At 38.0% G+C, this 23,897-nt stretch overlaps 2 protein-coding genes across 2 annotated transcripts in view; both read left to right on the plus strand.

The window, feature by feature from the left end:
- Positions 1–1,524: 1,524 nt before the first annotated feature.
- Positions 1,525–20,725, plus strand: abcc12 (ATP-binding cassette, sub-family C (CFTR/MRP), member 12). The gene is made up of 31 exons (XM_067495034.1): positions 1,525–1,657; positions 2,948–3,004; positions 3,241–3,392; positions 3,542–3,688; positions 3,948–4,095; positions 4,823–5,059; positions 5,356–5,529; positions 5,930–6,077; positions 6,838–6,986; positions 7,594–7,701; positions 8,057–8,293; positions 8,379–8,450; positions 8,556–8,680; positions 9,915–9,987; positions 10,225–10,428; positions 11,746–11,880; positions 12,194–12,290; positions 12,789–12,839; positions 13,461–13,559; positions 13,660–13,769; positions 14,416–14,598; positions 15,875–16,101; positions 16,220–16,357; positions 16,999–17,188; positions 17,281–17,370; positions 17,559–17,748; positions 18,257–18,416; positions 18,535–18,613; positions 19,137–19,250; positions 19,362–19,526; positions 19,613–20,725. Exons 2-31 carry the CDS (start codon positions 2,954–2,956, stop codon positions 19,703–19,705), a joined length of 4,146 nt encoding a protein of 1,381 aa, XP_067351135.1. The 5' UTR covers positions 1,525–1,657; positions 2,948–2,953; the 3' UTR covers positions 19,706–20,725.
- A 1,177-nt stretch (positions 20,726–21,902) lies between these two features.
- Positions 21,903–23,897, plus strand: part of LOC137112707 (myocyte-specific enhancer factor 2A-like) — a 35,703-nt gene continuing 33,708 nt past the window's right edge. Inside the window, exon 1 of the mRNA XM_067495204.1 lies at positions 21,903–22,061. The gene's annotated coding sequence lies outside the window, so the exon portion shown is untranslated. The remainder of the gene's footprint in view (positions 22,062–23,897) is intronic.

Genomic DNA, 23,897 nt, shown 5'->3' on the forward strand with positions numbered 1-23,897 from the left:
TCGGGTTTGTGCAGCAACAAGTTCTCTAAGTTCTTGTATGAGCCTTGTATGTTTAGAGAAATAGTTTAACTTTTCAGGTTCTACAATGTGCAGTGTGAACAAGAAGAGGGGGCATGAATAACATGGAGCCACGGACGGCTGGAAGATGCAGACACAAATGTGTGTCCATTACTTAGCAAAATTCCCACATCCCACAATAATAATCCTTGTTTACTAACCATTTACAAACTTTCTCTTGAATGTAAAGTTTTTGTAACCTTCTGCAGATGTCTATGCTGCCTTCAGATGAAACAAGGTAGGTTAAACATTTGCTCTATAGATTGAATGACAATGGTTGGGCCTGCTTTTCTGGTGCCTCTGAGCCGATATTTCTCACAAGAGTTCTTGGTAACCATGAAAACAACACTATTGTAGGCCCTGGTGTAGGTGATTCTGATGTCTAGCTTCCTGTCCCATGGTTCAAACTTCATTGCATTTAAAGCTGGAAAACACCCCCAAAACTGAGGATCTGCCAGCTTCCTGAAATACTGAGAGTTTAAGATCTGCCAAAAAGTATGATCTGATTGGTATTTCAGCTTTAACACGCGCACATTTAGGAGACCTCCGAGACAGATATAAATGTTAGTGAGCTATGTACAGCATGTGTGATCCTATCTATTGAAGTTGTGTAATATTCACCTTTATTATAAAAAATAGTTCTTCTGTAAACAAAACGCACCCGAAAAGAGTGACATGCAGTATTTGCATTAGCCCCCCTGTCAGTGCATGACATACTGTAACATGCGTGCTTCCCTAGTGTTAAGATATAAAACTTTGGAGATATATTTTTGGACCTGCCTTAATCCATTACCTTCACAGCTACAGTGGTAACTTTAACTGTTTTTACAACCCGCTAAAATTCCAGGTTTAATAAGGAGGCTTACAAAAATGTCAGTTATATTGTAATTTATTTTTGTCTTGTTTTATACAGATCCCAAAGACGGCAATGGGTGCTGTTATCTTTTTTCTGTTGTTTATCTTTTTTTTTTACTTAGATAAACAACGCTCCCCTCAGCTCTGTGGTCATTTGGATTTCAAAATGATGTCATTATCATGAACAAACAACCTTTGTCACAAATTAACTAATTATGAGGGGAAAACCAAGTTGTTGTCTCATGGTGACTCTGGTGCAGTAGGTCAAGTTGTTGTCCATCAATCCCGCAGTTGCTGGTTCGATCCCCGGCTCCTGCGTTCTCAGGTTGTAGTGTCCTTCAGCAAGACACTGAACCCCAACTTGGAGTATCAATGCTATATAACCGCTGACCATTTATCAATTATTCTGTTATATCAAGATAAGGGAATTTAAAAAAAGATAACAGCCTCCATGTTTGTTCTCGGCTTCTGTTTTGTTTGCTTATTTTGTATATCATTAAACAAAGTTAAAGAAAATCCTTATCACAACCCTTAATTCTTTATTATTGACTTTCATGTAATTGATTTTATTTGGTTTGGCAGTTTGTCTGTATTGTCTTGCAAGTAGTGAGGAGGGCCATTCACCTCTGAACATGCCAACCTTTGATCTCCGTAAAAGCAGCTTGCTTAACACAAAGTAAAATGTTGTCCCAGTGTTAGATGCCTAGTCGACAGCCTGAAGTGCATCACTGTCCTCCACACCGAGGTATCGTTTTCTCTTTCATTGTGTGACTTTCAAATATGAGTTCAGTTTAAATCAAATTTCTTTTATTTTGGTAGAATAGTTTGTTATTATTTGTTATTTGTTAAGGTGGTTTTTGGTTTAATTAAACATTTGAAGTTCAGGTTACATGAAGTTCAGCTTAATTCAAAATTAGCCTATTTTAAGCTTAGATGTGCACTATTGTTACATTTAGTTTAAACTGAATATGAATTCAGTAGATTAAATATTAGAACATAATCATGCTAATGCAAATAATTCATGTTACCCCTTTAAAACTCTAAATCTATTGTTAAATGTTTCAAATATAATCCTGATATCATTTGTGTCTTAGTGGTCATTGTTTTGAGGTGATGAGATGTAATGTAATGTAATGTTTCACTAACTAAAATAGCAGTAGTGTTGCACCTGTTTTCAGGCCTTGACACAACTTTTTCCTCTGAATTGTGCATAAATGCAGCAGGTGTATTCGCTGAGCTTTAAGTGAGAGTTGCTGACTTGGATTTTTAGAAACTTGTCTTGATGCCAAGTCAATAAGTGCTGTGTCATTGTCACTGTCTATAGCTTTGTGTTGACTCAGCTTTTGGTTATTTTTGTTGTAGAAAAATACCATCCCTTATATATCTGCCATGTCTATGACTTCTCATATATTGTTCTCAGTATAATACATACAGGTACATACAGTTGTTAAGTATTGCCTCTTTAGCTCTCCTTGAATTAACTATGTAATACCAAAGGTCACCTGGATCCAACTGAATGAATGTGCATTTAATTTGGTCGCAGGATCTTTGACACAGAAAGAATTGAGGTGAGAGGCAGATGTATCAGGATGACTGCTGTAATTCATTGACATTGGATTTTCACATGTAACTTATTGTTGGTGAAAGAATGTGTTGCTCATTCTGTCAGTTAGATGCACTTTAACCGGCATGAAAATATTCAGACCCCTTGATGTTTTTAAGAGCTTAGTATTAGTATCATTCATTTCATGATACTTCTGATACTTTTGATACCAATGTTATAAAATCTATTTTAACGAAAACAAAATGACAATATAACTTTTTTATTTTCAGCTTTACTTTTCTTCACCTTGGCAGTTTTAAAAACTAAACCAATTTGCTAGGAGAGAAAGCTTTATCATCAGCATTTAGCACATTTACATGTTACAACGAAATCCAGTATCGGCATTTAACCCAGATGACTGAGGTACCTGAACCACATTCACTATTATGGATGATAAAATAGTAACTTTTACACTTGTTCTCATTGTTATAGGACAAAATGAAGACAGAATATTCTTTGAAGGAGAATGGTAGCCAAGGAATTTCTTTTGTAAGTACAAAACAAACAACAGCTTACGCTCGAACGCTCCTGGCCTCCTCACATGTTGCTTTTACTGCCTGAGCTCTATCCGGGCCTATTGTTCCTCCTGCATCTTGTGTTTTTGTTGCAGATGTTTTTGATCCACTTTCTGAGACTCCTTCTAGGGAAATTGACAATGAGCACACTTACACTCTGTTTCTTAATTCTGTCTGATTGTATGGCTCTTATTATTTCGGACTCTTAAGACAGGTGACAGTATGATTTGGAGAACTGGATCCGAGGTGTCCAGTCCGGAACAAAATGATCTGGGTGATGGAAAAATAACCCACCCCTCCCCATTCAGAAAATACCATCAGAGCCTTAAGGTTCTCAAACCCATCCGCTGGTCCTCATCACAGTAAGTCTCATTATTATTGATATATTGTTGTAATACATTCAAATATCTGTTGTTCATTAATAAAATATATTTTAAACAAGCAAAGATGTTACAAATTTTATGGGCATATATTTCCGATTGCTTATACTGGGGGATATTTCAATGTATAGGCCCCACCCTTTGGACAGAGGAGGCTTTCTTGCTTTTACCACCTTTTCCTGGATGACCCCGATGATGTGGGGCATGTTCAGGAATAAACTGGACATTAGCTCTCTCCGGCTTTCTGACTTTGATGTAGCTGATACCAGTGGAGAAAGGTAAGACACGGATTGTTACTCATTCATTATGGTCCCACGTTTAATTCACCTTTAATACGCTTGTATACAGGGCAAATGACAAAGTTGGTTGCTGAAATTAAAATCTGGAGGAGAAATCATAACAATGAAAAGAAACTGTGACGTAACAGTAACTACAACTTCATGACTGTTTTCTCTCACCTCTCACTAAACCAACACTATTATTGATTTCTGACAAATGCCACTGTGACTGTGCTCTAATGTTTTGTGTGCTGTACAGGCTCCAGAGACTCTGGGATGAAGAAGTGGCAAACGTTGGCCTGGAGAAAGCCAGTTTAGTTCGTGTGATCCTTCGCTTTCAAAGAACCAGATTGATTCTGTCCGTCATAATTGGTGTTTTTGCCATGATGGCAGCATTTTTGGGTCCGGTGAGTCATCACCAATAATTTTAATGTAAACTAAAACATCTAAAATTGGTACAGTGTTTGTAAAAGGTCATGAATAGTTTGGAAACCACAGGTTTAATCTTTTATCTATTTTATGAGCTCATCAGAGGTTTTATTGGTAAAATCTTAAACCTACACTATAACTATATATAACAATGTATAACTATAACTGTCAGATTCCAGAGGTGCTGTTTAGCGGCAACTGCATCAACAGGATGTCAGAAATGAAAAGTACAATTACGCTACAATTACTACTAATGTTCTCCTCACATGTATTAAATAAACCAATATACAAGCAGTTTCTCCTACAGTACTTTTAATAATATATTGTCTAATGTAATGTTTAATGCAATGTACTGTTAACGCATTGTTTTTTGTTGTTTCTAAAATTAGGACAAAGGAAAGGCAGGGTTGCCCGCCAAAAAAATGATGTAGTTTATCAATGATGTTTTTAGTATTAATTAAATGGAAAATAACTCTGCTTGAGTTTCTTTTTGTACTGTACGCAGTTCAAAAAACAAAACCTGCATTTTGTTACAATTGGTTTGATGCTAATTGCCACAAGCCACATTATGTACAACAACACTCAGAACTTAGGCAATTTAGGTATCACCTATATTTCAAGCACACAACGATGTAAACTGCAAAAACAGTTGTAATTGTAATTTACATTTAAATGTTACAGACCTCCCTGTTTCTTTCCTTTCAGGCTGTTCTGGTCTATCAGATCTTAACATATGTTGAGGACCCAACAGAGTCCACACTTTCCCGTGGTGTGGGTCTGTGCTTCGGTCTGTTTAGCACAGAGTTTTCCAAAGCCTTCCTAATATCCTTGCTGTGGGCGGTGAACCTGCGCACAGCTGTCAGAGTGAAAGGTGCTTTCTCTTCAGTGGCCTTTCAGAAAGTCATCTCTTTGCGGGCACACAGCGGCATTTCAATGGGAGAGGTGCAGACTGGATTACATTTACATTTTACATATTTGGCAGATGCTGTTGATTGAATGAATGACAAGTGAGATGCAAAGCATAAAAGCTAAGTCAGAGAGACACTGACACAGAGAATGACAGAGGCCTATGGTATAGAAAATAAGTTAATACAGGCTGGAGACCCTTAGGTAGAAATAGTTGTTAGTTTTTTGAAATTTCGATTATTTTACAAAACGACTAAAGTTATCTTTTGGTTTTTGGTTGTGCTACAACTATTCTTAGCAAACATGATTTACAGTCTCTCTTTCCGATCTAGATGATTAATGTTTTGACCAATGATGGCCACAGATTATTTGACGCAGTGTTGTTTGGGAGCTTCCTATTGGCCACCCCAGTGCTCTTTATCGTGTGCATAATCTATGCCTGCTATATTCTGGGCGCCACTGCTCTGACTGGGGTCTTCGTCTACATTATCTTCGTCCCCATACAGGTCTGTACATTATGTGTCGTTCCTATATATACATATATAAACTTTTTTTTGTAAAATATGTTTTTATCATCTATGTGTGTTATTTTATCTGAGGTATATTATTGAGTTACAAAACCATTTTGCACTCATAAAAACGTATAAATAAATAGTTAAAAATAATACTGTTATTGTTAATGGTTAAATATTGAATGTAGACTATTTTGAATCATTTATACCATGTTACACAATTATGGACCAGAGTAGTTTCCAGCTTTTCTGTCATCCTCACCATTTCTGAATGAAAAGTACAGTATTGGTATTTAAAAGTAGTGACTTTGCTAAAAGAAGTTATGGCTCATATATCGTTGAACCCAGTCTGTCTAATTTTTTTTTTATGTTTCTTTGTGTGGGATTTTTACAGCTGTTCATGGCCAAGCTCATTAACAGGTTCAGGTGGAAGGCCATGTTGATGACAGACAGCCGTGTCCGCACAATGAATGAGATTCTCAACAGCATCAGACTCATCAAGATGTACGCCTGGGAAGATTCCTTTGAGAAGAAGATCGCCGGTATGACGTTATAGAAGTTCCAAGTTGATTTTGTCAGTTACGTTTCCGTCTTACTTGAATATTAAATATCAGAGGGGAACTCTATTTAACCCTTTAGTTTAAATGCAAAATTGATATTGAACAATGCTTGTACGACCTACAATGGGAATGTCTGGATTTCTAAAATTAAATTTGAAGGAAAAATGTGCAATTCAGCATATCAAATGCAACTGATGTTTAACTGCAACAATGCAGTTTAAATCATGTTTATGCAAGTTTAGTTTTTGTTGCGAAATCATATATCAGTTTCATATATATCAATAAATGATATCATATCCTAAACCTTCCGTGCCACCTTGCATACATACAAATGTCTGTGGTGTGTTTTTAACCCGACTAGTCTCTGCTCTGTTATTGTAAGACAATGTGCTTCTCGGCATCTGGCTTCATATATGACTGCATTGTTTAAATTTTAGTAACTGTCCTATTTGTTTAACACTGAATTAGAATTTTCTGCAGCCACCTGCATTATAAGCTTTCTTTTATCTGTGGGAGCATTATTTAAGTCAGAAATGTGTAATCTGCCAATCTTTGCCTCACTTACAAGCAACAGGATTATTAAATAAGGGCTTTGATGTCTAAAGTTCTGTTTACATATCTAAATGCTACAATGACGGTGTCCAGCAGACAACTGTGAACTGTGGATGTGTTGTGTCTGGGAAATGATGTAAGTAGTAAGTACAAAAAATTCTACGTACATTGAATTTTGTCTCTATTATAGGCTTAAGGAAAACTGAGAAGGAACATCTGAAGACTGTGATTTATGTCCAGAATTCTAACAACAGCATCACCAGCATCATCCCCACACTTGCAACTGTTGTCACGTTCATTTTACACACAGGCTTGGGTTTGAGCCTTACCACACCTGATGTGAGTATCATGACAACCAACAAGGCCTCTTTCTGACTTAATGCTAAATGGTCTGTACTGATACGGCGCTTTTCTGCCTATTGGTACCCAAAGCACTTTACACTGCTTCTTATTCATATATTCATACTTACAATCACACACACACCAACGGCGGAGCTGCTGTGCTGCAACATGATAGGAGGAGCTGGGGATCGAACCAACAACCTTGGAATTGGTGAATGACTGCTCTATGTTCTGCACCACAGTTGCCCCATCTATTATCAAGTGGATAATATGGATGTTCTGGGTGGGAGTCTGTAAAAAGTTGAACAGTATAAAAGGTCCATCCATCCAACGCAAGCACGGGGAGAAAATGCAAACTCCACCTGCGAACCCACAACCTTCAAGCTGTGAGGCGGCAGCTATAACCACTGGTACCGAAAGTTACAGACAAAAATGTGTGTATAAAGGGTTATCCTTCTATCCAGTGAGTGGCCCTTTTTCATTTTTGTCACACCAGAGGAGGATGCAGACCTGTGCAGGCCACTAGAGTATAATGGTTAAATCAAAACCAATATTTGACCATGTCAGGTTGTGTTTAACACTCACTCTTTGTGTTTTTGTCCAGGCTTTCACCACCATTGCCATCTTTAACTCCATGAGGTTCTGCCTTGCTTTGCTGCCCTTGTCTGTGAAGGCTCTGGCTGAAGCTGCTGTGTCAGTAGCACGACTGCGGGTAAACTCTGGCTTTTGTGCTATTTTAGCATTCATTTTTATAAAATATGGCTTTTATCTTTTATGAAGGTTTTTTTTTCTGTGATGACATTTAGTGATACAAACAAGACTTTGCTGTTTGAAGGCTCCACATAGTACCAAGATTAAATTAGCTTGTACTGTACAGCTTTTCCTTTATTTTGTATTGTTTGTATTAAATTTAAACTTTTTATGTTAAGGTATAGGCAAAGACGTTTTACCTGTTTCATTATAAAATTGTCTTGCTTTTATATTAATTGTTTCAGGATTTTATTTTTCACTGTCATGGCTCACAGTTTCAATCAAAGTTCAATTTTCAATACATGTTGCTTTTTCAGAAAATACTACTTATTCAGAATCCAGACCCCTACCTAATGCACAAGAAAGACAGCGACTCCGCCATTGTGATGGAAGACGCTACATTTTCCTGGTCAAAGTCAGACAGAGAGCCAGACCTTGCACCCAAGACAGGGAGTATGGTAAATGGACAAAAGGAAGACAAGGCACACCAGAATGAGAAGAAGAAGACTACATTTGTGCCAACCCTGAAAAATATTTCTTTCAGGCTACCAAAGGTGTGCTTGCCCACTGATATTGAGAAAGAAGGTCCTTTAAATCGAGCTAACGTTAAACTTACAGCATATATGTTGTTTTCTGAAGGGAAACCTACTAGGTGTCTGTGGTAATGTGGGAAGTGGAAAGACATCACTGATTTCAAGCATTTTGGAACAGGTTGGTTTCTCCTTTGTATTTTCTCTACATGCTTAGTTTCGAGTTTATTCATTTTGTGCAATATGTATCTTTTCTCATGGTTATTTGCTCATATTTGTATTTTAGATGCACCTTCTGCAGGGTTCCATCTCGGCTGATGGGACATTTGCATACGTTTCTCAACAGGCCTGGATATTCCATGGAACTGTTAGAGAAAACATACTGATGGGGGAACCTTTTGACCAGGCAAAGTGAGTATACACTTAACCTACATAAATGATTGCCAGTGAGTATAAGTAACTATAACTCCCACTAAGAGTATTGAAACCTCAAGATAAATTTATTAAACATTATTAAAGATTAAACACACTGTACATTGGTAGCACATGTTTTGTCTTTTTGTCATATCTCAAACTGCTGTTATGCTGTTATCTTTTGTATTGTGTGATTTGGACAGTTTTTTGTGGTAAAAAAGAAAAAGGGTCAATTTATTTGTTTCATCTATACAATAAAGACATTTCATTTTATCATCAAACGATGGATATCGCTATACATTTTTCTTTAGCTTTTTGTTGATGGTAGTTACACCTAGATATGTAAAACAAGACAGGCAGCAAAGACGTTGGAACAGATGGTTTAAAGTAAATACTTAAATATTGGTTGCAAATCATATCCTTTAATCAAGAGTCCAACTTTCTAACATCACCAAAATGTTGTTTTTTTTTTTCTTTTCTTATGGTTTTCATGCTTTTACTGCAGCCTCTTTCAGTTGTTGTTTATTGTGGAGAAGGTCTCATTTTAATGTCTTATTCAGCAGTTGAAATGCATGTTCAGTTGGATTTAAGTCTGATGATTGACTTATCCATTCAAAAAACATTTGCCTTTTTCTTTCTGATGAAGTCTTTTGTTGAGTTTCCACCATGTTTTGCATCTTTGTCTTCCTTGCTGATTAAACTATTCCAAATTACATTGGTTGCATTTCTCTGTAAATTTACAGATAAAATGTTCATTCTGCTGTGATCATAATGAGTTGGATCATAAATAAAGATCTTTGAGGCTATTCTGGAAGCAGCCATCCTTTCATTCTTTCATCCTCCACAATTTGGCCTTTACCTTGGTAAAAGTTAATGTTGAGGTCTCATCAGTTCATAAAACTTTGTACAAGAACTTTTGTACTGAATTTTGGTACGTTTTGTAAACTCCAACCAGGCTTTCTGATTCTTACAACTGATGAGGGTTTATATCTCGTGGTATGTGTTTCACACGTTCAAATAGCTTTGGTCACTTAAATTGGGGCCATCTGATAAAAAAGGTGCTATTTTCTATGTTCTTTAACAAATGTAGGTGTGAATATCTAACAAAATATAGAATTCTTAATCTCAAGTACATCTTTTGATCTTAAACCCCAAGACATATTTACAGTAAATACACCAATTAGAAGTAAGGAATACCTGTCAGACAATTAACTGTGCCGATACTCCACAGATATGACAGAACACTGGATGCCTGTAGCCTCAGAGCAGACCTGGGAATACTGCCATATGGTGATCAAACTGAGGTAGGAGCTCTCTTTCACCGTACTGTTCAAACCCACATCCTCTGCTGTGTGGTGATAAACCTCCTGTGGATACATTACTAGTAATTCAGTAAATAAAAAGTGCTTCTTACGTAATCTGTGCATTTGTTACTGTTTTAAGAAATGTTTATTTATTGTATTTATTCAAGCATTACTTGGAATAACCAATGGGACAGCATTGAAACACTTGGTAGTTTTAGTAATTTTTGTTATTTGCAGATAGGGGAGCGGGGCTTGAATCTGTCAGGGGGGCAGAAGCAAAGGATCAGTCTGGCCAGAGCTGTCTATTCAAATAAAGACATCTTCCTCCTTGACGATCCACTATCTGCTGTGGACGCCCATGTGGGGAAACACATATTTGAAGAATGCATTAAGAAGGAGCTCCTGGGAAAATCTATCATACTGGTTACACACCAGCTGCAGGTAGGAAAAAAACATTCTGCCAAAAAAATATTATTAAGGAAAAACTTACAAGTCTTGATTTAAGTGAAAACATGAATACTTTTCTCATGTCAGTAAATATTAAACTACAGTCAGCACAGCTATAGAGCAACATTTTTTTAACAAATCACACGTACTTACCTATACTTACTTATACTTACTTATATACTTATACTATTGTGCATCTTAGTAAATATGTACAGCATCCTACTGTTCACATAAGGAACTGGCGTCTTATTGCTGCCACTTCTTAATTTTACATATTGATTACTGTGGGAAAGTTTAGGTTACATATACAATGATATAGATGCCATTTCAGAGTCTGTGGTGACTTGGGGTTCAGTGTTGTAACCAAGGACACAGGATGAGCTGGAGAACAGTTTGTGGACATCATGCTGTTCTTAAGCATGAGTTGTCCACAGTGCTAAACACTACTAATAAGAGTAGTCATACCAATAATCCATTTTCATGTCTATTCATTCATGTCCTCTCAAGCTCAAAGGTGCTTTGAGTCAAGTTTGACTTGGTCTGAAACTTTTAAGTCTCTTATGTCTGTCCAGCCTGTCTCCCATTGTGTTTCTATGCCTTTGTCCTATACGGCCCTCATCTACCTCCCCCCACCTATATAAAGCATGTCTGTCTTCTATTGCTGCCTGATATGCAAAGCACTTGCAGGCAGATTAAATATACCAGTGACACACAACAGATACCTTAAGAATATGCCTTAAGAGAATGCGATGATAACAGAGTTGCAGAGATGAGTAGTTTAGCAGCTAACTACCAAAGCAATATGTTGCTGTAGTAAAAAAAAAAATTAAGTCATAGAGATAAGGGAGACTGATCGGAGCACTGAGATAAACCAATAAACAGTGAGCATAAACAATCGACTGCGAGGACAGTAGCATAAAGGTTCCATGGTGAATCAGTGCCACTGTTTACAATCATGCAGACTGATAATGTAGCAAGATTTGTCAGGACAGTATTGTATAGTATTTTTGAAATAAAATTAAGGGAATATTGGCTTAGGCATCGAGCTTAATAAATGGCATACAAGTCCTTTAAAAGACCATGTGAAATTTGCAATTGAGTGTAGATAGTTAACAGAAGAACATAACAGAATATTGTCCTCATCAGCCTGAATACAAACCTCTAATGGAGACATATTAGACTTTCATGGTTAGCTGTTTTGCAATATGGATGACCTTTTTGGTCTCTCGAAACGGGCACTACTTTCCCTTCTGTCGAGCTTGTGCCAGCACACTAACCGGGTTTACTATTGTCCTTGATTGTGTCTTGTAGTATTTGGAGTACTGTGACGAAATCCTGGTCCTGGATGATGGGGAGGTCCAGGAGGCTGGAAACCACCTGGCCCTATTAAAAGCCAATGGACGCTATGCTCAGCTCATCACCAACTACCAGATGGAGCAGTCCAAAGTAAGACTGTCAGAGAGCCCACAATGCAAAACTTTGATTTACTGTTATTCTCATTATGACTGTGCACTTAAGGTTTTATTAGCTGTACAACCTTTCCACCAGTGCCCCAGTGTTTTATTGGCTCCAGGACAGTAAACCAAGTTGTTGCTGTAAAAATAATGTGTTCCATAAATCCAGTTTATTTGTAATCTAACTCTGACACAGAGACATGGGTGGGCATATATGTTTTAATAATGTACTTTGGGTTAAAGAAAGTTATTTTGATCCCATCCAGACTTAGCATTATCACCGTGTTTTTACTCATTGTTTACAGACTCAGAAAGAGGAGGAAGAATCATCAACCCTAGCCACTACCCAACTTAAGGAGGTTGAGCTAGGAGATCACAATGACAAAGGGATAATAAACCCAGGTAGGCAAACCGTTGGAAAAAAGTCTAATGTTTCTTTTCCCCAGGTAAATTAAATTGAAAATGTTGAAAAAATCATAGAGTTAAATGCAAAGACACAGTGGTGGGAATTTATTCCTGTAGGCAGTTTAAAGAGCAGATCCAGTCAGAACAGCGAACTGCAACATGTGGCTTCGCTCTGCTGCGAAAATATCTGTGTCAAAGTGTCTTTAGGAATGTGTCAACTTGTAAAAGAGCCAATAACCATGAGCAGGTACAGTAAAAGGTCAGGCAGCCCTACTCACTGTTTTATAAAGGTAATAAAGGGACAGTGGATGACAAAAGCATTTGCACTAATGAAAAAAAGCAACACACAGACACAGCATTAGATATACTGTTATACTGTTCACTATATAGTATATATAGTATACTGTTCTGATGCTATGTTGCATACGAATCTCTAACTTCGTACCAAACATAGTTGTGAGAAGGACAATGACTGACATTTGTGCTTTCTTTTAGTATTTGACATCTCAGATGAAAAGGATGATGGAACAAAAGTTGAACAAAAATGTAAGTCTGATTAAAGTGATTAAAGTTTCATTTTGTTTGGGGAGGGGGATGTTATACAATGTTTCAGATAAAATAAAGTATAAGGCTTTTCTGAATGGAGCTCGGGCTCTTTTGGCTGTTTCAATATGTAGTGCAAATGAAGAAAAACCCTCTTCTCAAACTTTCTGACACACTGGTACTGGATGACCATATAACAATTTCTTCCATATAACATTCTGACGCCAATTTGCCACAGAGATTGGTTAAATTTGTACAGGTGAAGTAGGTGAAGATTAGTCTTTACATAAACATGTCTGTCTTCCATATTTCAAAAATATCCTGCCTTTCCTTTTGTACTATGGTGCTGCCCCGAGTTGATATCTTAAACCATTACAGTATTAATATTGCAGCAAATTTAAAATCCAGACAGAAGACTTGTTCTGGAAACAGCATTATTATGAGATACATTTTGATACTTCTGTATTATGTGAATGTAACAATGTATTCAAACATTTACAGCACAATTGTTCATGTTTTTGTTTTCTGGGAAAACAATCCAATTAGTCAAGGCATGTGGTGATGCAAATGTAATTCACTTTCCTCATGCTATGATACTATTAAATACTTCATTTTCCTCTCTAGCGACTGTCAGGGTTGGTGATCAGCTTGTCAGTAAGGAGTCATCCACAGAAGGCTCAGTCTCCTGGAGAGTTTACCACCAGTACTGCCAGGCAGCTGGAGGTCTGGTACAACACATAAACCTATGCAATAATCTGCACTGCAATTTCACACATGCACAACCTGGTTAATTAATTTTTTTGTGGTGACTATGTTGCTGCAGGCTACTTCATCGTCTTCCTCACCATCCTAAACATTGTTCTAATGATCGGATCCACGGCCTTCAGCAGCTGGTGGCTAAGCTTCTGGCTGGGTAATGGTAGTGGTAACGGGGTGAGAACCATATCTCTCTTTCATGCACGCATGCAAGCACACACACACACACACACACACACACACACACACACACACACACACACACACACACACACACACACACACACGATAGTTGGTATTGGTAGAGTGACAGAACCACGGGCTATGTTTGAGGTTGTTTAACTACTCTGGGTCCCCCCCTAATGTTCTTTGTTTGCTTCTATCTGCTGCTTCACCTGTAGCATGAGGTTGACCTATAGCTTGTGTACCTCTGGCACCAATGCTTGTGCTAACACTGGAGCTATCCCCCCCCCCCAGCTCTCTACCTTCTTCTTCCTCTACTCTCTTTCTTGTCTTCATTTGGTTTCGGAGTTACAGCTTCGAAGAGACTCCCAGCCAAATGTATATTGGACGAATTTTAAAAATGCCTGTTGTGTAGGCATAGCAGGGGGTCTCGTTAGCATGGTGGCCCACCAAGGACTGACCACAATGTCCTCTAATTAAAAATGGTGTACATGATGTAAAGGCATGTGCTTGTATGCACACATGAAACTTTTAACTGCGTAAAAGTGCTTGTTATTAAAAAGTTGGAATTGTGCTTTATTTAATGATCTTTCTTACCCTGGTCTCCACTGACATCATGTATTTTTGTGTTTCATTCCAGACATCCAGTAACACAACTACAAACCAGGGAGACATCTCACAAAACCCAAACCTGCACTTCTACCAGATGGTGTATGGCCTTGTGGTGCTTGTCATGTTATTACTTGCCATCATCAAATGCTTCTTCTACACTCATGTTACCTTGAATGCTGCCTGCAAACTCCACGACACCATGTTCAAGAAGGTACAGTGGAATGGCTTGACCCCAGCAATATACAACCCCAATTCAAAAAAAAGTTGGGATGATGTGTAAAATGTAAAGAAAAAAAGAATGCAAAGACTTGCTAATCTCATCAACCCATCATTTTTTCGCAATAAACAAAATATCAGATGTTGACACTTTACCATTTCATGGAAAATATTAGCTTGTTTTGAATTTGATGGCAACAACACATCTCAAAAGTTGGAACACGGCAATATTTACCAATATGTAGCATCCCCTCTTCTTTTAATAACTGGATTTAGGAGGGGATGTTGTCTCATGCAGGATTCTAGTTGCTCAACAGCCCTCGGCCTTTGTTGCCAGATTTTTTGTTTTATGACATTGTCTGGACTGGAGAACATGTTGCTCCAAAACCTCTATGTACAGCATTGATGGTGTCTTTCCAGATGTGTAAGCTGCCCACACCATAGGCACTAATGAACCCCAAACCATCAGAGATGCAGGATTTTGAACTGTCCACTGATAACAAGCTGGATGGTCCCTCTCCGCTTTAGACCACAGGACACAGCATCCATAGTTTCCAAATAAAATTAAAATTTTTGATTCATCTGACCGCAGACCAGTTTTTCTTTAGTCTCAGGCCATTTTAAAATGAGCTTTGGTCCAGAGAACATGGGGGCATTTCTGGACTGTTTTAATGAAGATAACGTGTGTCCAGTTTTAACCTTTGGTCTTGTCCCTTGCAGAAAGAGATTCCTCCTGATGATGGGATCTTCAAAGTCTTCATTATTTTACATTGTGTCTGAAAAATGTGTCAGTTTGTTACAGATTGGTGAAACTTTGCCCATCTTTACATTCAAGACGCTCTGTCTCTCTGAAATGCTCCGTTTATACCCAGCCATGTTACTTAGCTGTTGTCAATTAACCTGATTAGTTCTCAAATGCTCCTCCATTTGTTTTTGATTTGCCAGCCTTTTTGTTGCCCCGTTGCCCACTTTTTTTGAGATGTGTTGCTGCCATCAAATTCAAAATGAGCTAATATTTTCCATGAAATTGTAATATCTCAGTTTCAACATCATGTGATATGTTGTTTATGTTCTCATGTGGGTTGATGAGAAACTGCTAACAGTTTTTGTTTACGTTGCATCTTTCCAACTTTGAATTGGGGTTGTATATACACGATGATTTAAGTGTATTGTTGTGACAGCTTTACAGTGACTTTCTTCAGATCTGTTAGAAGCCACAGTAGTTACCACTGAAATGCTGATAATGAAGATTTGTTTGTTTCCCTTCACAGATTATATCCAGTCCCATGAGTTTCTTTGACACAACACCAACAGGCCGCATTCTGAACCGCTTTGCAAAAGATCAAGAAGAGGTGGACAATGTCCTTCCACTCCACATGGACCCCTTTTTGCAGTTTTGTCTGCTGGTCACCTTCACCATATGCATCATCTCAGCTGTCTTCCCTGCTATTCTGATAGCTGTGGCTACTATGGGATCTATGTTCACTGTCATTCTTTTGTGAGTTTAAGTCTAAATATGATCAAATTAACTTGGTCTGGTGGCATTTATCAAAATTTCATAGAAATTGGAAGAATTAGTTTTATTTTATTGAATCTCAGCTGTGATTTCTCTGCAGTATTTTCCAGACGAGTATCCGTCAGATGAAGAGGATGGAGAACATTAGTCGCTCTCCCTGCATCTCTCTAACTACTGCTACCCTGCAGGGCTTGAGCACCATCCATGCTTACAACATAAGAGATAGTCACATAAAACTGTAAGAGTTTTTAAACATTAAATAAATACATTTTCTATGCATTATTATAGATATATTTATTTGTTTTTTAAAAATTAGCCTTTCATGGTTATTATACTGAGTCTTTATTTTAGTTTTAATATATTTTAGAGAGTGTGAACTCATTATTTTTTGTAATGATTTTTTTTTTTTAGTTTAATATAGTTACCTTTTAGTTTGTGTGGATTTCATTTGTTATTTTTGGTCCTTACAGGACACTTTTGAGAAGGAGATTAATCTCAAAAGATTCTCCAACTGAAAAAAAGGTTTAATAAATAATGTCCAACACAAGAGTTTTGCAGTAAATCCCCTCTTCATGCTAATTATAATGTTCAGCTTTTGCTGGGTTTTGGAGAGGTGTTCAATCAACTCCGTGGTCATTTTGGAAGATGTAACTTGTAGTGTGCTCTTCAATTGTATTATGACAGGTGTTCCTATTATTTTGTCCTACCCATTTATAAGAATGAGGCTAAGCTAATAAGAATCACCTTTTTGTACATGTTTGCAGAGCAAGAGCAATGGGTTTCTTATTCACAAATGTCTGAACCACATCTGCTTTGTATATGCTGTTTCTTTCACATAACATGCTGTTCATTAATGGTCTGTCCCATATAATGCTGTAGGTTCAAGAACCTGAATGACATCAACTCCAACCACTATTTCCTCTTTCACTGTGGGACACGTTGGCTCTCCTTCTGGCTGGACTTCATGGCTGCCACGATGGCCTTGTTAGTGTCTCTGTTTGTCGTGCTCAGCAGTAACGATTTAATTAGTCCATCCCTGAAAGGCCTGGCTTTGTCCTACACCATACAGGTACATTTACATAGCAAATTAATTTATGGTTATTTTCTGAAGCCATGATCAACGGTCAACACGTGTTTACAGAACTTTTTATTGTTTTGCAGTTGACAGGTATGCTTCAGTATGTAGTTAGGCAGTCGACAGAGGTGGAGGCGAGGTTCAACTCTGTGGAGCGGTTGCAAGAATACATCACGGTCAGAGTCTTTCTCAGACACTTTCTGCCACTTGCACACAGTTCAACTACCTACTATCGCCAGTCCATCTACTCGGATTTGCTGAACATAATTCATTAAATCACTAAACAAGTGCACTTGTTACTGTGTTTTTCCCAAATTGTCTTTTGAGTCTTCTGCCTGAAAGTAGTCTTTGGTATTGTGTGCAGTGTTGCAAGTCCGAGGCTCCCAGACACATAAAGGAGGTTCAAATCCCAGATGACTGGCCAAAAAGCGGCTCCATCACCTTCCAGAACTATACGATGAGGTACAGAGAGAACACACCCATTGTCCTGAACAGGCTCAGTTTCCGAATCCGAGCTGGAGAGAAGCTGGGCATTGTGGGAAGAACAGGCTCTGGTAAGATCCTGATTCCAGTAGTTGTTACTCATAATGCTGATTTTACATACTGTAAGTGGTGTTTGGTCTAAATGTTTTCTAATGTTGAGTTAGTTCTGAATATATATTATATTTAATGTCTATTTGGCATATTGTTGCAATCAATCTCAATTTTCTCTTTAAATTTTAGTTAGTTCCACAATCGCTTTTCATAGATTTCTATAACTTTTATTTAAGGGACAAATTGCCTTAAATTCTAGATTAATTTTTAAAACTGCTGAGTTTAAGTTATGCACAAGGAATGTCAACCCTACATGCTTAACGAAACATGTTAATAACTGACACTCTGAGTGGCACTTTTCAGCACAATCATTTACTTGAATGCACATTTGATGACCCTGTTTCTCTCAGTTTCAAGGGCTGAATAAAACTTTTCCGACTGAGCAATGACTTATTTTTATGGTGCTGAGGGAAACCATCTAATTATCAGGCTTACTTTGCTTAGGGACTTTCTGGTTTGTGTTGATAGGGAAGTCCTCTTTGGGTGTGGCTCTGTTCAGACTGGTGGAGCCAGCAGCAGGTACTGTCCATATAGATGGCGTGGATATTAAGGAAATTGGCCTGCATGATCTGCGCAGCAAGCTGTCTATCATCCCTCAGGATCCTGTGCTGTTTATTGGCACAGTCAGGTAACGTAACACCTGAACCCTAGCTGAGATTTACGTTTGTACCCAGTCATGTGTGGTCATCCCTGCTGAGGGTTAGTTACTGGCTAACCAACTGTGACAATACAAGTTTTGCTTACAGGTACAACCTAGATCCCTTTAATAACTACACAGACGAAGAGCTCTGGGAGGCACTGGAGAAGACCTACATGAAAGACTCGGTAAAATACCAGTTAAATGTAAAACTACCCCAGTGTAAGGAAAATGTTCTGCATTTCTGCAACTGTGTTTTTTGTTTTTAATTTACACATTCATGTGTAAGCAGCATTTACTTTTACTGTTTTAGTGGTGAAGGAGCAAATTTTTCCTATTTGACATCCTGTTGAGCAGTTAAATCTAGAACAATGGATTATATTTCATAAAATCATTTGTTTTTAAGTAAAGTTGTAATTTAAAAAGTAAAGACTGCAACTACTGTATATGTCCTGTGTGAAGTCATAGGTAGGATAAATTGAATCTGTAAAAAGACAGCGTATGTAGATCAGATTTGCCCTATAAGTGCAGTAGTTAAATAAATCCACTTAGTTACATCTTATCACTGAACTAAAGTAGTAATTGGATCCTTCTGAAAATGTCAGAGTAATCCTTTAGTGGGCTGTTCGGTCACTTTGAGTTCAGGTCACCATTAGCAGAGTTAGTTGCAGTGCTAAAACTTGGGCTGTAAGTATCGTGGTGTCTCCATAGATCTCCAGACTGGAGGGGAAGCTACAGGCACAGGTGCTGGAGAATGGAGAGAACTTCTCTGTAGGAGAGAGACAACTGATGTGTATGGCTAGAGCGCTACTGCGTAACTCCAAGGTTACTACTACATCTTTGTATTTTGCAACTCTATTTGAACTGTGTCTATGACCAGTATGGCTGATTTATGTGTTATAAAATGTGCGTTCTTTTACTCCTGCTGTCCAACAGATCATTCTGTTAGATGAGGCAACAGCCTCCATTGATGCAGAAACTGACACTCTGATCCAGAACACCATCAAAGATGCATTCCAGCACTGTACCATGCTTACTATCGCCCATCGGATCAACACTGTGACGCACTCAGATCGTATTCTGGTCATGGACAATGGAGAGGTAGCAAACAAACAAACGCAAGAAAAAAATTAAGAAAAGATTGGTGTGTGATCCTAAACCTGCTGTGTCTGTTGTCTCTCCAACAGGTGGCAGAGTTAGACCATCCAGATGTGCTGAAGCAAAGACCAGACTCTCTGTTCTCCTCACTCCTGGCAGCTGCTAACACTGTGAACACCTGAACACAATAGCACTACACACTAATAACTTGAATATAATAATAGTTGTTAATTTACACAAGTTTATAAATGCATATTCTCCTATTGTATTCTGGACTGGTGTGCTTGTATGATGTGAGCAGCAGAGATATTATAATAATGCAGCAAAAGACAACATTTTTGTTTTTGATCTTTCAGACTGTAAATAGTGGTGTATTTATATCTCTTGCCTGCTGAAAGAAACACAAATAACACTGTTTTTGTATTGAAGTTTGTGATCTATTTAAAACATTATTTATTGATTTTCTGTGTTTGTGCTTGCTGTCACTTAGGTAAAGTCTGATCTAACTTTTTCATTGTATCACGTTAAAGAACTGCATATAGAAAATGTGATTCATGCCACAATAACTATTTGGAGACATGCCGCTGCTTACAAACTAGTAAAAAATCGTGAGAAGTGTGTAAGTTTCAGTTACATTTGTTTTTGAATTTTTTTACATGTTTTTTTTTTTTACTCTTTCCTTGCCATCTCCTATAATTTGTCTTTTATGTGTTCCGATTTTCGAAAACATTATTAGCCTTGCATGCAATCATAATATTGCTGTTGCCTATTTTGCTTTAAATGTTAATTTTTATTCCCTTAATTTTACCTTACTGCCCTTTATCCTCTTGAGTGAAAACATTAACAAATCCTGATTTAAAGGCAGCAGTGGTCAGGTTCAGTTCTTCTCTGCTACGACAGTTGTGCCTCTTTTAAAAGCGAATTTCACTAAAATGGCCACCAAATCTAGCCTTTGTCTTCTCTGGAAGAGTGATTCTGCAGCAAAATCCTTTTAAAGCATATCATTTCTTGGTGCTCTGGTTATTGTATTTTAGTGTCCTGTCTTTAGGTTCTGTCCTTAGTCTGCCCTCTCAATCTGTTATTTATCTCTCCCTTCTCCATCTCACTTTCTTCTCATGATAAAAACCATGAAGAAAGCCAATATACATATCAAGATATAAGGATGATATAAAGGGATGACTGACTGTAAAATAAAGCATGTTAAGAGCTAATCCAATGGGTACTTCACTGTCTCCGTTTGCAAAGAAAGCCAGCTTAGGAAGAAGTGTAAGCTGAACTGTATTTTCTTTTGCCTAGTTCTGTTAACACCAACTTTAATATAACTGCTTAAAACATGCATGGAGTCAAGTTCAGCTTACGCAAAAGAGAATTTACAGCACAGCACAGAGAACCTATCTCAGAAGATTCACAGGCCAAAGTTGAATGGAAGTTACCCTAAACTTCGGGTAAAAACACATCAAATAAAATAAACACTTCAAATTTATAATGTTTTCTACATACTGTAGCATATCCCATCCAAACCAAACCAAACAGATACTGCTGTGGACCATGAAAAGGACTCTTAAAAAAATGAGAAAAACAGGAATTACGCTAACGTGACCATTCCACAGTAAATCACATCTGGGCTTTGACAACAATCTCTCTCCCTGCTTTTAAACCGTGATGCAGGTGTCATCTTGCTCTGTGACACATGGTGGCACCAGAGCTTTCTGTTCTGTTTTGGTGTTATGATATATTCTCAGTGTTTTTTCTTAGACAAGAGAACGTGTTCTCTCTCTGGTCTGCAGTCAGCATCACTGGAACAATCAGCACTTCATTAACAGGGAGGAGAGTAACACTGCCTGCCCCAGTGCAGATCTGTTCAGCTGATTCAGAAACATGAATCTGTGGCCTCAGAGTCACAAGCTCTCTTCTCCTTCCTTAAGGCAAAGGCTAAGAAAAAAAAAACCCCACAAACAAACAAACAAAAACTAAATCAGTTGATCAGTTCTTACACTGGGCCGGAATTTGGGTTGAATACAGCTCACGTGTTTTTTCCAGCTCCGTATTTGCCAGCTGTGCAGTTTTGGCATCACCACTTTTTAGGCCAGTGACCCCCAGGTTTAACATGGCCACATGCTACAGTCCCTTTAAAGTGCTGTTCTTAGAGACACGAAGTCATATTACACACCGATCCGTCATATTTACACACCTAATGAAACACTTGCACATGATTCAATGCATACACTATAACACATTAATATCCACATGAGGCATACACACAGTGTAGGAGGATGCCCTGACACACATGCATGCGCACACTCCCCCCGCCCACTCCACAGCATCAATGATGACACACACTCTGGGGGGGGAGGAGCTAAACCTCTGCCGCCCTGACTTTGCCCACTTTCCTGACTGTAGCGGACCCGAGTCTAGGTCCGAAAGTGCTTATGTGTGTGTGTGTGTGTCTCTCTCTCTGTGTGTGTCTGTGTGTGTGTCTGCCGGAGACCCAGAGATAAAAAGTATCCGTCTTCAGAGAAACATCTGGAGCGCAGTGGGGTAAGTGGAGGAGAGACGCGTGTCTCTGTGTGTTAGGAAGAAGCGTGTTTGCTGTTTGTCCTCTGTGCCGCTGCACACAGTGATGCATTATTCTTGTTAAAGCCTGTTTTTGCCAAACAGCCCACTTTAAAGACCGAATGTTGCCTCATATTAACAGCTGAACCACCGGGATTAGTTTTTTTTTTTTTTTTTTTTTTTTTTTGCTGTGATGCTGTGGCTGTTGGGAAGAACTGTAGCTACATGTCTAGTGTTTTGGGAAAGAGCTTCATGTATGTTAACTCTGCAACAAACTGTTCACGTGAACTAGCTGTTAGCTGCTTTCAAAAACTCCAAAATGTTTTCAAAAAACCTGGTGTGGATGTACCAAAAGTTAAGATCATAAAGTGATTTAACTCCAAACCTACATCCTGATAATATTCATTTAACATTAAGATGACAGTAACTGACCGAGGCTTATTCCATGGTGTATCTCTTTAGCAGGTACCTGCATGGACATCATTTACTTCACTACGAGCTTTTTAAAAAATCTGTAGCCTAAGATAAAAAATTAATAATAATAATCCTATACACGAACCAGAAAGTAGCTTAACACTGACATTGCAACATTAATGAGAGCAGCGAAGCCTTAGTTGGACAGGAAACAGCAAACTGTGCCTAATGTCAATTATAACTTTAAGTGTGATAATTAATATTTCTGTGTCATTAAATCAAACATTAGCACACTTTAACAGGTGAGCTTGTGTGAGTTAGGCAATGGCTAATCACCAAAATAGTTACATTAAAACACACTCATTTAAAAAGAGAAGCTTTAATAATTTGTAGGTAAATTCAAAACAGCTATGCTACACTTAAAGTTAGCAACTACAATTGTGCTTAACTTAAAGTGTTAAGCCCTGCTACTGAAACACAATGTGTCAACATTTGTATTACTTTAAAAATTTTACAATTTTCACTTTATCAGTCCACAGAATTTATGCTGGAGCATTAACAGTAATGATGTCCTATATTTTATTATTATTATTAATATTATTTGTTGTTGTTAATATTATTCTGACTTCCGTCTTCCGTGTTGGAAAACCAATGCAATGCTTTAAATGGTAGAATAAGTGTGTGTGGGGGGCTTCTTCCTTTAAAATACAGTCTTCTACGTTCTCAAGAACAAAGTCAAAGGTGGCACCACATAGCCATAAATCACCTTAATCACTCATCATGATGAGTTTACGATAGGCTGACAAATCTGCAAATGCATGTTGGAAGGCCATGCGTGACTCTTTTTTTTTAATGTGATGAATACTCAAAAAAATACAAAAAATAAAGAATTGCACAACTTTTGTATTGAAATGTATCTGCAGTAACCTAATATCAGCTCCTACTTGCCTGAGGGATTTATTGGTTTAGCACTACAAAAATAAAAGAACGAAACATGGCTGGTTGGGAAGTTATAAATTAAAAAACCTAAAAACTTATAAATTTGAATTTGGATATACTGTACTGGGGCGGCAGTGGCTTAGTTGGAAGAGTGGCTGCCTTACTGAGCATAGGGTCGGAGGTTCATGCCCCGGTCTTCCCGTTTAAGTGTCCCTGGGCAAGACACAGACCATCCCCACCCCCAGTTGAGCAGTGCTGATCCCAAGCCTGGTAGATAGTGGGGAGGGTTGTGTCAGGACGGGCATCCAATGTAAAAACTGTGCCAAATCAATATGTAAACCACTGTATGTAATATGTAACTATCAAACTCTTTTCTGATAGGACTTTGCTTTGATGTTTTTCTCCTTGACTTCGATTTTTGCTCTTCTTTTACCTCACTAGTAAGTAAGCTTTGAATAAAAGCAATTG

The sequence above is a fragment of the Channa argus genome, chromosome 2 (assembly GCF_033026475.1).
Source record: "Channa argus isolate prfri chromosome 2, Channa argus male v1.0, whole genome shotgun sequence".
Classification (NCBI taxonomy): Eukaryota; Metazoa; Chordata; class Actinopteri; order Anabantiformes; family Channidae; genus Channa; species Channa argus.